Source organism: Erithacus rubecula (assembly GCF_903797595.1).
Source record: "Erithacus rubecula genome assembly, chromosome: 1".
Classification (NCBI taxonomy): domain Eukaryota; kingdom Metazoa; phylum Chordata; class Aves; order Passeriformes; family Muscicapidae; genus Erithacus; species Erithacus rubecula.
In genome coordinates this window covers 97,943,818-97,962,908 of record NC_136658.1, presented here as the reverse complement: position 1 = coordinate 97,962,908, position 19,091 = coordinate 97,943,818, and the positions used below count along the sequence as shown (strand labels likewise).

Sequence of the window (19,091 nt, the reverse complement as noted above, 5' to 3'; positions counted from 1 at the left end):
TCTATAGGACCAGCTGAAGACTGATTCATTATGAGCAACGGCTTATCCTCTCCTTTGTTCCTCTTTGTAGATAGGCATTTATGCTTACATGAATATGAAGTGGGATCAAAAATGCTACCAAGCAGAAACAAAAGCAGCCTGTGTTCATCACAGCAGTGTGTGCATGCACACACACACACACACACACACACACACACACACACACACTAATTACTAGCACTCTTGCCATTCCTCCCACTCCAAAAAACCTTCCAAGCATTTAAAGAATGTTAACTTTTCTAAAGGATGGAACAAATCATGTGATCTGTCAAAATCTAGAATTGCTCGGGGCAGTGGGGGCTGTTGAAAACTGAGCAGCCTTCTCAAAGAGCTCTGGAAAGTCTGGCTTCAACAGCAAGAAGCCTGACACCAGCGCTCACCCACCTTCAGTTGCTGCTCTCATGTTTCAAGGATTCTTCACCTTCAGCCAAGCCATCTAATGTTGCAAAACGATAGGTGTTTGTGACAGTGCTTAGCATTTTAGGAGAAACATTTAACACCCCATAGGCTGTGGGGCTCGGTTTATATGTTTGCATACTAGCTAACAGCTGAGAATAAGTAAAATAAGGGCCGTTTTCGGAACCTGTGGGGTTTTTTTTTTTTGACAGCTTTATCTTCACGTCTCTCGGCCTGTGGAAGTATGACTTTCTTGCTTCGAGGCAACTCCTACTCACACGCAGTCCAACTACTACTTAAAAGGTGTTGCTACAAAAACAAATTCCTACACCTTAATTCCTTTCCCTCTTTGCCTAACGATATTCTGCACAACACCCGCCTCTCGACATCTCCCTCCGCGCTTGTTCGTGAGACAAACTCCCCATGTCTCCCACTCCCCGCACCCCTCTCGCTGAGGGCGCAGCCCCTCACGGGCACGGGGCGCAGGGAACGGCGCCGCTCGGGGCCGCGGGGCGCAGGCGCGGGCCGGCCCGGGCCGCCGCCATGTCGTGAGCGGAAGCCGGGCCGGGCCGGGGGAGGGCGGCAGCGCGGCCCCGCCCGGCAGCGGGGAGGGCGCGGGGGAGGGACGAGCGCACCGCGGCGGCGGCGGCAGGCAGCAGTCGCCGCAGGAGCTGCCGCCGGAGCCAGCCGGGCTGTCCCGTGCCCTCCGCAGCGCTCGCTGCATGCCTGGCCGCCCCCGCCGGGTAGCGGGAACGCGGAGCGCGGAGGCTGCGGGAGCCGGACGGGGAAGATGCCCCTGGCGCAGTTAGCAGACCCTTGGCAGAAGATGGCTGTGGAGAGCACGGCCGAGAGCAGCACCGAGGTACGGGTCGGGCGAGGGGGGTGCTGCGGGGAAAGTTGTGAGGAGAGGACGGGGCCGGGAGTCCCGGTGCCGCCGTCGCTCAGGGAATGGCAGTTTCCCCCCGCGAGGATTTGGAGAGGGCAGCGGCCCGGCGGGGGGACTCGGCGGGCGCCGGCCCCTGCACGCCGCTCCCTCTCCGGGGCACTGACTCACGGCCGGCACCGGCCGGGACTCCCCCGCCCGCGCCGGGCTCGGGGCGTGATTCCCGGGACCGGACTGCTCCCGGCGCGCTCCCTCCCCTTCCGCCCCGTTCCCGGGAGGGAGTAACCTGCCTCCGCGGTGGCCGCCGGCTCGGGCGCTTTTGTTCCAGCGCGGTGTCTGGTTACTGTCACGCCGAGTTTCCTTCCCAGGGCGGCCCCGCTGCCTCCGCCGGCGCGGCTCGGGGTGGGCAGGAGCGCCAGGCCTGCCCTCGCCGTGCCCGGTGCCCTCGCCTTGCTGTCGCTGCCCGTGTGGGTCCCCGCCCGGTGCCGCTGCCCCCTTCCCTCGGCAGGATAGGGTTGCCGGCAGTTTCGCAAGCATTTGGGAAACCGCAGGGACGCGCAGGGTGGTGAAGCATGGGTGAAGCTTTGTGCTCGGCGGCGTTGCCGGAACATCCCCGGGGTGCCGCGCTGAGTGGGTTTCCCGCTGTGGTAGCGGGGAGTGCGTGTTGTGCCTGACCGTGTTAGGCAGGACGCGTGTCAGCTTTCCTAGGCTGGAATAATGAGAGCGCCTGGAAATTAGAGTCACTTGCAACCGAGGCCATAGAAGCTTTCAGCTATTTTAATTTTATTCCTACTACTGTTGGTTTGGATCTGTGTAAACACTGAACCTACACAGTCAGTTGTGCTTGCTCCGTGAGTCCCTAGTCCCTCAGTTCGAGTGCTACTTTGTGACCAGATTCCATCTGAAAAGAAGAAGCTGCTTCTGACAGTGCGGCTTCGACCTGAATCGGCTCCAGCTGATGCGCAGCCAGGCTGCTCCAGTGATGCTGATGTGGAACGCTGTGGACCCAGGCCAGCTCACAACTATTAGTCGCAAGGTTAGAACTCTCTCCTTAGTGAGAGGAGCAAAGAGAGACCAATGCAGAGTTTCTGCAGTTTCAGGATTTGTCCTTTTGATCTGTCTTGTCATCATTCTGCTGAAAATCACTGTATTTCAGGGAGTCAGAAGAACCTACAGTTCTGATTTTACAGGCACATACATCTTTTAAAGTCTTCCCAGGTACTGTAGTTACTTTTAAATTCGTGCTAGTTATTCATTGACTTCTGGAGTAGTGATCTTAGATGATTTTAGTTTGGGAGTAACTACAATAGTAGTGTGATGCTTGAGGGTGGGGCAGAAAGTGGTAGAGAAAAACACTTAGATTAATCATTTAGAAAAAAAGAACTGTTGCTTTAGTCTTTGATGCTCACTGCTTGTGGTCAAACTTCATGGTACGCATGCTAGATAGGTAGAAAGGTAGATTATGTTATTTGCAATGTGTGTACATGTGTGATTATACTTTGTTACTTGCTCTAGTATATTTCAGACACCATTTGTTTTTAAATTGCTATCATAAACTCCTTGAAACAAGTGTATTTTATCACTTTCTTCAAAATAATTTAAGTTTTAAAATGACATGAGTCTACAGTAGTTTATCACCAAAAAATGTCTAGGACTAATAAAATGTGAAACAGCATGAACTGACAGGTTTGCACTCCAAGGCCCTAGTCTAGGATAAACAGTGCTTGAAAAGACCAGGCTGCACCTGCAAAAGCTTCTCAGATGACACTCAAAAGAAAAAAGTTACTTAGGTTGCTTACATGAAATGACTATGCAAGAAAAGATTTATAGTAAAAATAGATAAGTTTAATTCAAATACATAGACAAGTGACCTAAATACATAACTTAGATTTTTGATTTGCATGAGTTGTGTTTATCTGTAGCATAGCAATATCCTAATTACAGACCCTATTCTGCAAGAGTGTCCTTGGGCAAAAATATTCTTCCATTTGCCTGAAACTTATTGTGATTTCAGTCATAGTTTGATACTAATAATGTCTTTAGCTGTAGCTGTGAGTGAAGTATTTCTGCTAACCTCTCAGATTTGCTGACACAGTTCTTGTAACACTGTATTATCTGCATATGAAATTACAAATTTTTGAGCTCTAAAACTCAACTCAAACACTTCCCTTGTCTTAATGGCTTGTGGAGTTTTTAACTGACTTGATTTTTCATTTGTTTCCCAGTGCAGTCCTGCAGTCACATTGGTTCCACCAAGGAGGTGATATTCTGTGATGGGTGAGCAAATTTAGGAGGAGGATAGAATACCTTTAAATAGCTTTCATTTGTAAGTTTAGTTTGTAGTTAACCACAAACAGCTGCTGTAACTTAGGTGTACAGAACAGTAGAATATAATCTTTCTTAAAAAATAAAGCAGACATTATTTTTTAGATAAAATGTGGCTTTATGGTTTTCAAAAATAATTTTCAGGAATTCTGTTTCTACAGGTGCAAATAGGTCAGTGATCCACATTGCATCTCTGACAGCTTTTTCAATGTGTGAAGTTTTACACTATTTTAAAAAAATTTGTCTGTATAATATGTGTAGTTTCAGTTTCCTGTTGTAAATCACAGAGCCTTTAAAGCTTGTGGAATGATGCTGTCTCTTATTGACTCAGTGTCTACTCAGGATTCATAATAAGCATAGGTTTGTTTTTCAGGGTGAGAATAGGCCTATTATTGCAAGTCATCTGCTTTCGAGCAAATTAAGTATTGATGATTTCATTTTGCATTTGAATGCTTGAATAACTAACTTGATCCTTTGATCTGTACTCCCATATTAGTATCAACTGGAGGACAATGAATACAGTTATGACAGCCAAATTTTGGACATCAGTATATTGAAAGAACTGGCCATCATAAGGAGATGCCATTTGCTGGACTTTCTGGGAAGCATTTATGACAGCCATAGTTTTAATTTAGGTGCTCCAAATTGACTGGGGAGAAAGTTCTTTTTCTTTCCCACTGCTCTTGACAGGGTTTATGGTCACTTGTTCAGGGGTTTAAAATAGGTGGTATGAATCTTCCTTCACAAGTTTATTTGGTTTATATTCTGTATCCAAGATTGTTTGAACTTTGCATAAGACAAGGGGTGCCAGCATTTAACAGTCACGCTGATACTTTAAAGAAACTAGTATAATGTAAATTTTGCTTTGTAATTTAATTCTGATTGTCAGTGTGGCATTATGTCCATATATATTTCTGGTCTGGCAGCTGAAATTTGTTGGATGTCTTGCCACCTGTAGCCTTGAGCCTGTGGTTGTGATAGTCTCTTCACATTCTCTACTTTGTAATCAGTGTTGTACTTGTCTTCTAGAGGAACAAGGCTATATTTGCAGTCATTTCTGGTGTAGCCAATAAAGGTAAATAGTTAAAGCCAAAATGGAATCACCTAAATGGAATAGTCTGTGGGGATTTTGAAGACTATCCATTGTCTCTCCATGATAGACAAATTTATGTGCAGCACTCAGCTGTCACTTCTCACACATAACTGCTGTCAGCACTCTGAAGTGCATTCTGAAGTCTGAATTTTTCACTGACTTGTGGGGTGATGTTTTCTTGTACTGAGTTAAAAATGGGAATTGGAAATTTAATTCTCGTTTAACCAAGCAGTATACACTATATTGCACAAACTGCTGTGGTAGATAACAGATTTTATATACATGTAAATACTGTCTTGAGAAACACATCATCTGCATGAAAAATGTTGGGGGGAGGCTTGTTCAGATTTTTTATATCCTGATTGGTCCATTTTACCTGCTTTGTTTTGCAGTTAACACAGTTCTAGTCCATGACACAGTAATTATGTCCTGTGGTCAGCTGAGTGGGGCAGGAGAAGGCAGGAGCTTTAATTTGTTGAATTCAGTACCTTCATGCACTACTGTGTGCTCTCTACAGCTCTTGGTTTCCTTGTAAAAGTGTTGAGTTCAACTTTCTTGAATGGTTTTGTTGGTTTTGTTATGTCATCAGCAGTTCTTATTTTGTTACTGTTTTGTTTGTTGTAGTATAGGCAATATTTCTTGCCCCAGCTGGGACATGTAACACAAAGTAGATGTAAGCAGGTTGACGCATTTAAAGGCGTGTCTGTTATCTTTGAATTGGTTGTGGTCTGTCACAGTGACTGTAGCTGTTTGTCATTTGAAATACTTGATTTAAAGTCATAATGATACATAGACTGAGGTGGGCGTTTAATTATTTCTGCACATCAAAAATATTGGCTTTGTGTGTTGACTGATCTTGGCAGTTGGCAGATCTACCAGCTTTAAGAACTTATTCAAGATATTGGTTTGGAATTGTGTTTTTTTTCTGTGGCACTTGGAGGAGGTGTTTTGTTTTGGATTTGAGGCTTTTTGTTTTTGTCTTTTTTTTGGTTCTTTTTTAAACATATAATTCATATAGCCATATTCTAATGGTGAAACTTTTAAGCAGTTTTTCAGGCCAGAGTAGATTCATATAATTGATTTCTTTTTCTCAGTCTTGGTGACTTTCAAGAGGATAACAATTTAATCAGTAGAACTGGAAAATGTTAGAATCCCTTGAGGGACCTTTTAAGTTTGGGTGAAGTGGTTGAGTACCACAGTTGATGTGCTATATGCTTGCATACATGATACCATGCTACTTATTCTCTCCTTATTCCCTGGTATAAGATTAAATGCCTCACACATTAGAAATAAAGGGGGAAAAATCCTATGTAACAGATGGGAAACTGAGTCTCAACAGCTTAGTGACCCCATCTAGCATCATTCATGGAATGTGTTCTAGAACTACTTAAACTCAAATTTCTTGGGACCTACTCCAGTGCATTGACCACAAAGTTGCTGCTAGTTAGTTCCTATCAGTAAGAGTTACCATATGTTGCCTTTGATGCAAGAAACCTCTGTAGTGTGCTTAATGCTCCACTTAACTATTTTTGGAGGAAATGTGCTACCATATTTTTTTATTATTAACTTATTTATTCAGTGAAGCCATTCAATTGTGTATAAGTGAGTATCTATCTTAAAAATTTGTTATTATTGTCTAGGTCTGTTTCCTGACAGTTTCTAAGTTTAAATTAAAGTAAATGTTAAAAGAAATCCAAGCATTAATTTATTGAAACTTAGCTATATGCAGATGTTGTGAAGAAAGAGTATTTCGTGATTTTAAATATCCAACAATAAATGTCCTGCAAATTCAAAAGGTTGTGGGTTTAGGATGTAAATATTATTTGAATTATTTCTTGCATAACATGTTTTCCAAAATCAGTTACTGTTAGAACTTAGACTTACTTGTGAAACCCTGCTTTTCGCTTCATGGGGATTCTTTCTCCTCCTGTGTTCCTGTAACTGACTTTTGTTATAAAGTCACTTTAGAAATCCTGAATTTTAGAAAATAGTGAAGTTGTTGCACTGATTATTCTCTCCTCTTAGCAGAGTGTAGCAAAATAACAAATTATAAAACAAGTGTAAAGAGTAATGCTTTATTTCACTGCAATATTAAATTTCACTGTTTGAATTTATCATGCAGTCTGAGAAAGCAGCTCACAACTGAAAACTTGCTTGTGCAGCCCAGGGACCTGCAGTGCACAGCCCTGCTGTGCCTGCTGGCTGCCCTGTTCCTAGGGGAAGTGCCTGGCACGTCCTGCCTGCGTGCCTCCAGCCCTTTGGCAGGAGCCCAGGAAGGCACAGGGCATTTCCATGGGCCTGGGACTGCAGGAGGCAGGGAAGGTGAGGTGCACTTGCCTTCTCATGCAGGTACAGTCTTGATAATAAGATTTGTACACTCTCAGGTGTCAGAGTCACCCTTGAGATTGTATGCAAGCAGAAGGAATTCTTCTGTTTTCAGGTGTGCAGCAGTGGTTGGGTATATTGAGGTAGGTGATTTCTAATGTGTGTATTTCTTCCTCCTCTTTGGAGCAGATGAACAGAGATTAGGTACTGTGGATTTTTTTGCTTTGTTTTATTAAGGCTGCTGAATTGATGTGTTAAGTGTAATCATTTACTACCCATCCACTTGTACAGGTAGGAAACTAGATAAGACTTTCTCTTCCCTGTCTTTTTCTTATTTTCTTGTGTTGTTGATTGGTTGGGGTTTTTTTGTGAACACATTGACCACACATGATTTGGAGCTCATTTTAGCTACATAGACTGCTTGTCAAAGACAAAGATTTTTATAACAGTATATGTACAGCAACTTGAGTAATGTTGTGGCACTTGCTTGATTTCAATATGAATTAATTCAGAGAATTAAACTTGCTGAGAGCTGCAAACCTTTTTACTATTCTTTTCTAATGTGACTTGGCATAGTGCTGGACAAATGCCAGCCAAGGAAAGCCTTGCAGGGCAGGAAAGGGCACTGCTTTTCTGTATTGTTAAACTGTACTCTTGAGTCATACTAGATAGGAAGAAGGTGGCAAAGTAGATAGGGTTTATGAAATCACAGAGTTAAAGTTGCCCAAGTATCCTAACTTAAAGAAGTTTGGCTTTGTACCTAAATGATTTGCAAGTTAATGGTTTTTATCTCAGGTTGGCTACAGAGAGGCAAGTTTCAACATCCTGTTGTTTCTTTTAATACACAGCAAAGGAAGAAGTCAGTTACCTTAGTCAATAAAATTGAGAATAAATTATGTGAAATTCATGGAACTTGAGTTAATAAAGTTTTATATAAAAATTACTTGTGGGATTTCTTTTTAATAAGGAGGTTTTAATACTAACATGTACTATTTCTAACAGTGTATGCAAAATATTTTGGATAAGTGCTATGAGAGAGCAGCCAGAGAAGTCCAAGATGATGGCTCACTTCTGCTATTTACATCTTGTAAATTTTAATCGGGTCAGGATTTAGGTAAGTGCTTTGGATCTGTGTGGCTTCACAGCTCAGAAGTTAGGCCACAAGTCATTAATTCAGATCCTATTAAAGCCTTATATTTTATTTAAGCACTGGAATAGATTGTGAAAACTCCTGAAGATTTAAGAAGAGCTTAGACATAAATGTCTTGTGAGCAGCCTTGTAGGAATAGCTGATCATGCTTTGGTGCATGAAGATAGGTCAGATGACCTCTTAAGGTCCTCTTAGTCTATTTTCAACTATTTTTTTGCAGACCTACAAATTTTTTCTCAGAGTAGCTCATTGCTGCTTAGAATAGCAAGTTTGAGTGTGCGCAGTTTGATTTTTTTTTTTTTTTTTTTACCGAATGTGATTCCACACAGCCTTGTGGCAGATTTGTTGCAAGTGTTTCAGTAGGAATGCTACATTCTGTGCTGCTTTGAAACAAGCCAGAAGCATTGTCACAGCTTCACTCTATCCAAGGAGTTCCTGGGCTTTGCCAGTTGAGAGTCCCTTGGAAATAGCAGAGGGGAAGAGCTCGGATCTATATATACCCAGTGTTTTAATGGCTAAAGAATAAATAATACTGGAAGTTCTTGTGTTTAAATCCAATAACTGCAGTTGTTGAGTAAGTCTGGAAGTTTTGGTAGTTGACAACTAGAAGAAGCTTCATCACCTATGTTGCTCATTGGCATGTTAAAACTTCCACATAACAACTTGTAAAGGGTCTGATTCAGATGTCTTATCTCTTTTTGCTCACTTGTGTCCTCAAAGCATCATTCTGTACTCATAGTTTAATTCTTGATTTAACTCTTCTTAAGTCTTAATTAATTGCTGAGTCTAAGAATATAATATTTTTTGTCTTTACTGAGTTTTATGGTTCTGCTACAAGGCACCAATTATGTGGAAAAACTAATAGTTGCCAAGTCTACTGAGCTATGTTTATAGTATAAGAACTGCTTACTAATTTATTTAATGCTGTATTCCAGTATTAATAATTAGGAAATGTTGAGTTTAATGGCAGAAGAATTATTGCAAAAGATTCAATTACTGTCAGTTTCATAAGGAGTTTTTAAATAGCTGACAGACCTAGTTGAGGAAAAAAGTTAAAATATTTACCAGAAAGAATACTTAAACATCTTGAAATCATCTAGCAGTAGTCTAAATGCAAAGGAGAGATATTCTGAGGGTGGAAGAAGGTATGTAATATGAAAGAAGGTCTGGGGATAAATATAATGCCCTTCAGAAGAAAAATCCTTTTAGCCTGTAGAAAAGAACTAAGTCTTTAGCAAGGTAGGTCCAAAACAGTGGAACTTTGATTTGCAAACAGAATGTAGGAGTGGAGATGCTAAACTAAATCTAAAACTTCAAGTGTGTGCTATCTATCATGATGAAACTAAGGAGAAAATAGGAAAAATTAGTACAATAGAAAACATAATGATTTGCCCACTTAATATTTTAATTGATATTGTTTGGATACATGTAAAAAACATGTAATTGGAATTACAGTTACATGACATTATTATTAAAACAAGATATCCTGCCCCAGATTGCTAAGTCCTAATTGTGCCTATGGGGTGCTAGGTGCTATTTTGTACATACAAAATTGCCCATCTGGGTCCAGTGCTAATCAGAAAGGTATATATGAGAAGCATTAGGTTTATTGTGCAGGTGAGTTTTGCCAGACTGAGAGACAAATTGGATTTCTTGCAGTAAATGTTGGAACCATAATTTAGAAAAAAAAGTGGCATTATGACTTGCAGATCAATATATAACTGTAGTATGTAAAGTGCAGGATATTCAGTACTTCAAAGGAAGTGGTTAATACATTGTGGGGGGATGTGGGCTACATTTCTTGGTGTACTTCTTTTTTGCAAAGGGTTTGGTATGACCGTGTTTTCTTGATGCCAGTATATCTAACATATGACGCTACTTGTGACCTTGTCATCCCTTCAGTGTGGTTTTTTTATGGGTGTGCATTACTGGTCCAGATTTGAAATAGGTTTAATTTTAAAAAAGCTTTCTTTAAACTGTCCTTCTGACAGGAAATTCCTAGGAGTTCTTATATTCTGAGAGTTCAGTGGGTTGAAACCTGTAATTTTTGGTTGCTAGAAATATTGATGATTGATTGACTTTTGTGTTCTGTCAGATCATATGGGGAACATTCATGTACCAGCTGCCTGATAAAGATTCCCTGGTGTCTGTCTGCTTTATACCTAGTAGAGAACCTGTAGGATCTCTTTGTGTTCCTGTCCATGTACCTTCAGGAACACTGCTGGAACCCAGCTGTGTTTGGGTATTGATTTCTACTAATTTAGTAGATAGGGCAAGAGGCTTAAAAGCTTTGGGTAACCAAATTTTGTACCTTAATTAACATGGCATTTTGCACTGGAAAACAGAATAGGAAGTTGAATCAGAGGGGATTGGAAGATCATTTTGTAGGTTGACTTTTATAAGGGATGTGCACCCACCTTTCCCTGGCAGAAGCTGATTTTTGATGTGTTCAGGTGTAAATAGAAATTTTCTGTGGACCTTTTCTGTTATTTTTCTTATACTTCTTTTGTGTCACTATCTGAAATATGTTGTACTTTTGGAACCAGAGTACTGGGAATAGCCAGATCTTGGATCAGTTCTTCTTACTTAGTTGTCCTGATATGGGAGGCAAGCACCTGAAGAATAGTCAAGGTCTGGAGTCTCTTGTCTTTTGAATGAGACTAATCTGAGAATGTGAAAGATATATATATTCATCCTTCTCTTAGTCTATATTCATCAGACTGTTATATGTACTCCCAGTCTGTTATGTCATCGAGGCATGCCCTTGGTGCTAGTTAAGTACTAGAGGGAGTCTACACCCAGCAAAACAAAATGTTTCATTTGCTCACCCCTTAAGCACACTGCTGACCTCCTCACTCCACGCTGGTTTCAGTAGTGCCATTTCCAACAGGAACCTTTGGGCTGTACATTTTAACTCCTAAGAAAGGCCGTGTGCTTTGTAGCTGTTCTGAATACACAGCTGCTTTCCATTTAGTGGTATATACCAGCAAACCATAAATCATATATACATATTCTTCTTTACCTTACATGGCTCAGACCGTTCTGAGAAAAACTGGTTCTACCATCCAGTGATTCCTGTAGCATAATCATTGCTTGGGTAGACCTGTTTAAGAAGATCTTGCTAATCCAGTGCTCTGGCTCAGACATGACTGCATGGTGCTCATGCTGATTTCTTGAGTTTGTTCTGAGTTCCAGTCAGTGTGTTTTTAATGCGTTGCTTGAGTTCAGCTGAAAAGTAACTGTAAGGACTGCAGGATTAAACAGGAAAACCAGATTGTGCAAAACAGTTTATTTGTTTTGCAGAAGTTTGCTGTGGTTTTTCTGGTTGATTATTGAGAAAGTCAGTGAGGTTCAAGATTAGAGTCTTTTTAAAAACAGAGGTTGGTCTTGCCTTTTTGTCTTTGAAGGGAGTTTCTGTGAGTGGTTTTCGCTTCCAACTGGTTTCAGTTGTCTTAAAATAGTAAATGCGAAAACTTAGTTATTATATGATAAACTCTTATTTAACCTGCAGTTAATGTACATTATTATTTAGTAGAATGACTATTCTAGCAGGAATCACCATTTCTGAAAATCTGCATGTGGAGTGGAGTCAGTGTAGAGCACATGGTTTTGATATACAAATTTCCCTTTTTTAGGCCCCACAGTTTAGCCATTGTTGTTGTTAGGACATTATAGACTCCTCCCTTCCAGCTAAAGTCAATTATTTTATTTGTTCTACTGATTTTTAAAATTTTTTTCCCTCCCCTGCCAAAGGAAGCTGTCTTATAACATGAACAGAATGTAGAGGTGTGCAGCTAAAATACATACATGAATTTATGTCATAAATTTGAGAAAAGGGAAGTATGTGACTTGTGGTGTTGATAGTAATGATATATGTATACTCAATATGTTTCCCTATAAACAACCTTTACTAAAAATACTCATTTCTGTTACTTAGCTAAGTTGATATTTTTCTGGTCTTCTATTTGCTAACATCAGCTTCTTTTTTTTTTTTTTTTTTTTTTTTTTTTTTTTTTTTTTTTTTGTATCTTAAGGAAGGATAGTACAATACAATATTCACTGCATGTACACTGTAAGTAAAAGATATTACAGTGTGGGGATTGTGGGCTTTTTGGAGAATCATCTTACCAAATTACCCTTTGCTGTACAGATATGTTGTATTGACTGCCCTTAACTGAGACAGCTTTTAAAGATTATATTTACTGCTGTAGTGATTTATAGCACATGCTACTGATTTCTTGCTAGTCCTCCATCATGGAAAGATGTCTTTTGGAGTAGACCAGAACCATGCCAGAAATCTCTAGTGTCTTCCTGAAGCCAGGAAACATGAGAAAATAGTACTGCTACTGTGTGCCAGATGTCTGCACTAGAAAGACAATCAGAAAACCCAGCCATCTAAACAAAACAACCAGGAAACAAATAAACCTAAAGAAAACCTCCACAAAAAACCTCAAACCACCTGTGTCATATTTGGAAAATCCATGATTCCTATAATTTAGATTTTTCCAGCTGCATCCTCATGGAAAAAAATGCTCAGGAGAGAAGTTGCTAGAGAGCTGGTAATCATATGATTGAACATTCAATGTGCTTGCAATATTTGAAAATTAGAATTCATAAGTGGTTAGGATTTAGTCTGTCACATATGAAAGACTCTCCTCTAGCCATATGCAAGGTAGAAGATTCTATTGATCAGAAGTTGTTACAGAAGAATGCTAGGAAGGTTGTGAAGAATTCTGCTGAAAAACTGAGTAGTGGGAAGAAAGGGGTGGAATGAAGGTAAAATCTCTGAATTTCTGGGCACCTTTTGTTAACTTTCTGACATCTATACATGCATGTAACTTTTAAGTAAATTAGGATTTGAAAAAAATTGATTAATTAGACTTTGGGTTCTCTAGGGAAACTGTACAAATGAACTCAAAGTGTGTCTCCAATGGTAATGGAATATGGTAACCGTTTTTAATTTGTTTTTAAAATGATACTGAATTGATGTTCACTTTGGGAGCAAACTAAGAATTAATGCCTTAAGAGGTCATGCCCTGTACCATAACTTAGGAAATACATACTTTTCCTTACAACTTGCTATTTGTCATGTTTGTTGTATAAGCAAAGTCATTCAAAGTCACTCAGAGAAAAATATCTCTCAGAAATTCTCCAAGTATAGTATCACTGTCGAGAAAAAGAAAGCCTTTGTTGACCAACAAGGTATTTAAGATTTTTAAAAAAATCTTTGTTTAAATTTCGAATTCAAAAGGCTTTTCCTGTATGACTTGTTGGAATGGCTTTTGGGAAAGTGCAGAAAGTGGTAAATGCTGTAAAATTGTAAAATTAGAATTGCATTCGATGCTTTTTCTAAGTCTATACTGTAGTTATAAATTTTTCTTGAGGTGGAATGAGGGCTGACTTACTATGTAAGGTCATGCTCTTAGAAAGAACCTATTTCTCTGTTCATTTTGTGTGGCTGTTTGCCATTCAATCTTCATCAGGTTTAACTGTTTTGCAGAAGTTGTAGTAATATAAAATAATTCTAGCTGTGTAGTAGTGGGGCTTCAAATGCCAGGTGCTTTTATATATTTCTTACTGTGTCTTCATCTGGATCAAATGAGGATCAAAGCAAGAGTGGCATTACATGCCAGCAATAGGGAGCATTCCATGTTTGCTTTCAATTACCTGCTTTTGTAGAATATGGAGAAGAGAGTACAGTAAACATGCTATGGAAGCCTATCTCCCATATGTTTATTTCTGTACTTGGATTCAGTATTTATTTTCACTTTGTGTCTTTTTTAGAATGGACAGCAAATTGTGGATGAACCCATGGGAGAAGATGATATCAACCAACAAACTGTAAGTAAAAGATGGCTGTAAGAAAAAGAGTACAATATTGGAGCACACTGACATCACTTAATTCATAGGCAGTTTGCCACTAATGTTTTGTTGTTTGAGTTTACTGCACATGGGGTGTATTCTCAGATCTTAATATTTTTGAGAGAGGGTTTTTTTCTCACTAACTCAGGTCTAGTTTGGTATCCTACTGTTCTCAAAACTCATTCCTCAGCTTTCAATACTGCTTCAAGAAAGGTCAAGGGTGAGGAACAACTGTGAAAGTGTAGTTTCCATTGTGCTTGTTATTGAAAGGCATTCATCAAAGGAATTCTTAACCTAGGCCTCTTAAGAATAGAGATTGTTGCTAGAGGATCAGTGAACTTTCTTGACTGTGATAATTTTTAAGGTTCCTTGTCTTCATGTCAAACTTGGAGTTTACAAAATTTCATATGTGAAGACACTGAGCTCAGTTTTCTTGTCGCAATGCCTGTGAATTTTGTCAAACATGAAGTTTACCTGTACTTTCGTGTTAGAGAGTAATAGCTGAATGTTAAGTCTGGTGATAAATGGCTTTGTCAATAAAAACATAAATTTTTGAAACTCCATGTTTCATTAGACTTCAGGGTTCATATGCTGCTGTTGCACGTTGTGCAGACTTCAGGTTGTAAGTAGGTGGTCAAAGCTGTTTCCATCTATATGGTATGGATATAATTGCAACACCATAGCAGTTTCTGTCTGCTGAAATTGTGTAGAGAGAGTATGTGCAATAGTAAGTTGCTTTTTCCATCTTCAAATGTACCCATAATAGATGTAGCTCTTAAGCTGACATGAAAACTGGGTGACTGCAAGCCTGCATTGTATAGCTGCTCTTGGTTCCTCCTCCTAGCATCAAGGCTCTGCTGTATGTACTACAAGATGAAGAAATGAGGCAACTGCTGACAGGTGACTGAAGTAGTGCAGTGTTAACAGTAAGAAAAGAACAGTAATTGTGGGTTTAGAAGGCAACACTAGGAGATCATTTGTTTTGATATTGTGTATAATATGGACTACAATGCTTACTTGAATTCTTGTGTAAACTAGAACATATCTTTGGGAAATGGTTCAGTTTTGTTTTGTTAACTTATTTTAATTTATGCCCTTGCTTGATTATTTCCTTGCTTTCCTGTCTGTAACTTAACTGTTGTGTTTGATTTACAAGGCAAGGTTTTGGTGGGGAGGGTTGATCTCTGTGAGAAGGGGTCAGGTGGTTTGCGCCACCATGTAGGACAGAGTCAGATTCAACCAGCATTAAAATGGGCCCAGCACTGGCCTAAGCTAGGCCTATCAGCCATATGGGTATCTGTGATTGCATGTTTATGGTAAAAATTGCTGTGTTGCATCTGTGAGGGTAAGGAGTAAAAAAAATGTGAAAGAAACAGCCCTGCAAGACACCAAGATGAGTGAAGGAGGAGGAACAAGGAGGTGATTTGTGTGTCCAGAGCAGAGACTCCCCTGCAGCCCCAGAGAAGACCATGGTGATGCAAGCTGTCCCCTGCAGCCTGTGGGAGGATTACAGTGGAGATCTCCCCACTGCAACCTGTGAAGTGCCCATTCTGGTGGAGGCTGGTGGCAGGAACTGCAGCCCCTGGAGAGAAGCCCACAGGGAGCAGGTTTTCTCATGGGGAATTTAACTGGAGCAGTCTATTCTTGAAAAACTAAGATTTGTGGGAAGGATCTGTGCTGGAGCAGGGGAAAACTAAGGAAGTAGCAGACTGATTGCTGACTGCAATTCCCATTCCACCTGTGCTGCTTGAAAGGGAGGAGGTAGAGAGTGGTATCAGCCTCAGAAGGTGGTTTTAGTTTTATCTTTGTTTCTCACTTCCTGGCAGCAGATAAAATAAATTTTCCCTAAATTGATACTCTTTGGCCCATAGTGGTAATTGGTGTGTGCTATCCATGTTCTTAAGGCAGTGCATGAGCTTTTCTTTTCTGTCCTGCTGAGGAGGGGGGATTGATAAAGTGGCTGGGTGGGTGTCTGGCAGCCAGCAGAGATTTATCCCTCAAAATTATCGAACTTTTCTTTCAGTATTTGATAATTACAGGCTGCTTTCAAATGTTTCCCTTTGCTTCCTTTGGAAATGTCCAAACTGCTGCTTTTTTGGTGATCAATTGATTTTAATATAGTATGACCATCAAAAAGTTAAAACGTTTTTCTAGTATTCTTTCTGTCGTGCTTAGCTGCTTGGTTAAGATTGTTTTAGCTTTGTAATGTATCAGACCAGTATTTTATGAGTATACTTTGTATTCATTTCTAGGCTGTGGTGAGTAAAATGTTGGTAATTGTGTTGTAAATTATCTAGGGATTTTTAAACAAGACATTATATTTGACTGAGCAGCTGTATTAGCTGGAAGCTAATCAATGCTGTCAGGTGATAAAATATTACTTGAGCTGGGATATGAAATTCAGTGCTGCATAATCTGTTTCAGTGCAAGATAGAGACAATTTTAAATTACCATTGAAACTGAACTTGCTCTGTTTAACTTTGCTCTTAAATGGACTTGAGGCAATTACATAGTTGCTAACAATTGATGAAATTTCTCTGATGTAACTGAGAACAGTAGAATGCCTAGGGTGTACTAGCAAATCAGGTAAGATGACAAAATACTTTGGTAGGTGTGTGAAGTATGCAAGTTCAGGATAGAAAGTTGCTGTACTTCTGTGGAGGTAGAAGGTGAAAGCTTGAAATCTTCATCCTTTGCTGTCTTAAGTGGTTGGATAGAATGTTGATAATGCAAATGAGATAGGAAGTTTAAAATAAATATTAAAATTTAACATTTACATAGGAACTCTCTCTAGTATTCTGTGTATCAAATGATAAATAGTTTCATTATATCCGTGTTCTTTTGGTCAAAAGTAAAGTTAATTAACAGGAAAGTCTGAGTTACATGGCTGTGGTTCAAATTTGCTGATTGTTTTAGGAAAAGCAGGAGCTATAAAGATAGCCCTTTCTAAGGAGTTCAAGATGCTGTGTGGTTCAAAGTCTTGCTTCTTTTAAAACGGGACTCATTCAGTGCTCTGGTTTTATTGCAACAAGTTTGCTGATTGTATCTGACTTTATAGCTTGTTGCCAACATTTTTTTATCTGTATCTCATAAATGACCTGGGACCAGCCGGAAATAAATGTAAGAGCAGCTGGCTGAAGCTTAACCTAATGTAAAAACTTAAGTGAACATTACTGAAAGGGGAAGCTATTTAAAGCCTTTTATTTGCTTCCTTTCTCACTCTTGTGCTGTCTGCCATTGCTTTTTGTACCTCTGTGTCCATAGAGATTGAGTAAATTAACTGAGCAAATTAATTGTTTTGAGCTATTGCAATCATGCTCCATGCTTTATTGCTAGTTAAAGCTAACCAGAAACTTAAGCTACTCTAGCAGGTGGCTTCCCATTTTGTGTGTATGTGAAGAGCATTTCATATTTGTGCTGTGTTCTTTATATTCTGTTACCTGGTTTCTATGTAGTTGAAAAAACACTTAGTGCAACTGATGTATTACCATGCATTCCACTAGCTTAAGCCTAATTATTAAACATAAGAAAAATATTAGGTTCCAATAATTTGTAAAGAGTTTTCTTTTCACTAGAAGTGAAGTTTTCGTTTGTAAGTTGCAGGAAAATTTCATTTTGGTAACCTGCAAGGACTAAAGGTTGTCTTTTTTCCAGTGCAGGCCAAGTGGAACCTCTTCAGGCTCAAACCTGCAATGAATCTCTATTCAATGCAGGTGGTGGGTTGTATTACTACCCTTGACTTCTTGCTTTGACCTTACTTTTAAACAAGCAGAATTAAAGCATACATAGAAATAAGACTAAATCAAAATAAATAATGTTGAAATATGCTGATTGGGATGATAAAATTAAATCTCAGTAGCTGTCATCCTCTTACTAAAAATATATAATTAAGGTAACAATAACTAGTCAGTGGGTAGTCAAAAAGTAGAGTAAGTAATGCTTGCAAAGGGAAGTCAGTAATTTAAAACGTCTTTTTAATTTGTTTTTTCCTGGTAGTATTTAAATAATGCATCTGTTTGCAGTCAGGAGAGATGAAAGATCATTTTCTTTCCAATCAGTGTTTTTTATTAAAAGAGTTTGTAAGAAAAGTGTGATTCAGGATACATTGGAAAAATAATCTGAAGCATGTAAACAATACAGTCTCTTTGTTGAAGTATTGAATTTTTCCTTTCCTGAGATTCTATATTTTACATGCATATATCCATACAATTTACACTAAATCTATAAAGCACTGGAGTGGGGATGTCAAGATAAGGAGAGGGGAATCATTCATCAGTTACAGCCATGGGCAAAACAGCCCCCAACACTTAAGCAGCAATACTTAATCCAGTTTAATCTAGGGTAATCTCATTTGTTATGTCTTCATCTGTGAAAATAATGTAGGAGGAGAACATTATTCAGGAAATTTCAGGAAAAAAGCATAACTAATTTTTATTTATATTTTTAGATTTTAAAACATTTCAGAGAGACTTTAAGTGATTTTTAATTTTACCTCAATTTCTAATATTCTGTACTAGAGAGAACTCAATGTTTCAGAAACTTTTTTGTTTGCCTTTTGGCAAGCCAAAGCACCATTTCAGGACTGCTCTTCTGTTGGGTATTCCTGCTCAGGTATTGGTAACAGTTTCCATGTTTAAGAACAGTCATGTTTGTTAACATGACACTGAAGGCATTTCTGATGAATATTTTGATATGTTTTACTTTTCTTTTTTTTTTTTTTATTGTCTAACATGATGAAATTGGAAATTCATTATCTTCCAAAGTGCTCTACTCTGCTGAAACTTGGATGAATTTTGTTAGCAACTTAGTGACATGGTGCATCTTGCTTCTCTGAGACTGACCTTGCAGATCCTCATGTAAGAAAGAAGTTGCAGTATCCTTGTAAACAGTGCAGACCATTTGGTCTTAGATAACAAACTAATATATAAAGAAGGCAAGCCTTGGAATATATTTTTTCTCCCAAGGTGTCATCAGGTGTGGAGCAAAGGTTACAGCAAAACTGTCTTTGATATGTTCTA

The 19,091-nt window shown here is 39.3% G+C and overlaps 1 protein-coding gene across 2 annotated transcripts in view; it reads left to right on the top strand.

Moving 5' to 3' along the window:
- Window positions 1-1,027: 1,027 nt before the first annotated feature.
- The window catches only part of RPS6KA3 (ribosomal protein S6 kinase A3), a 74,165-nt gene continuing 56,101 nt past the window's right edge, over window positions 1,028-19,091 (top strand). Inside the window, exons 1-2 of one of the 2 annotated variants that reach the window (XM_079320361.1) lie at window positions 1,028-1,297; window positions 13,996-14,052. In XM_079320361.1, the coding sequence (XP_079176487.1) occupies window positions 1,226-1,297; window positions 13,996-14,052 (129 nt within the window). In that variant the 5' untranslated portion in view covers window positions 1,028-1,225. The remainder of the gene's footprint in view (window positions 1,298-13,995; window positions 14,053-19,091) is intronic. The other variant, XM_079320362.1, reaches the window with a different exon arrangement.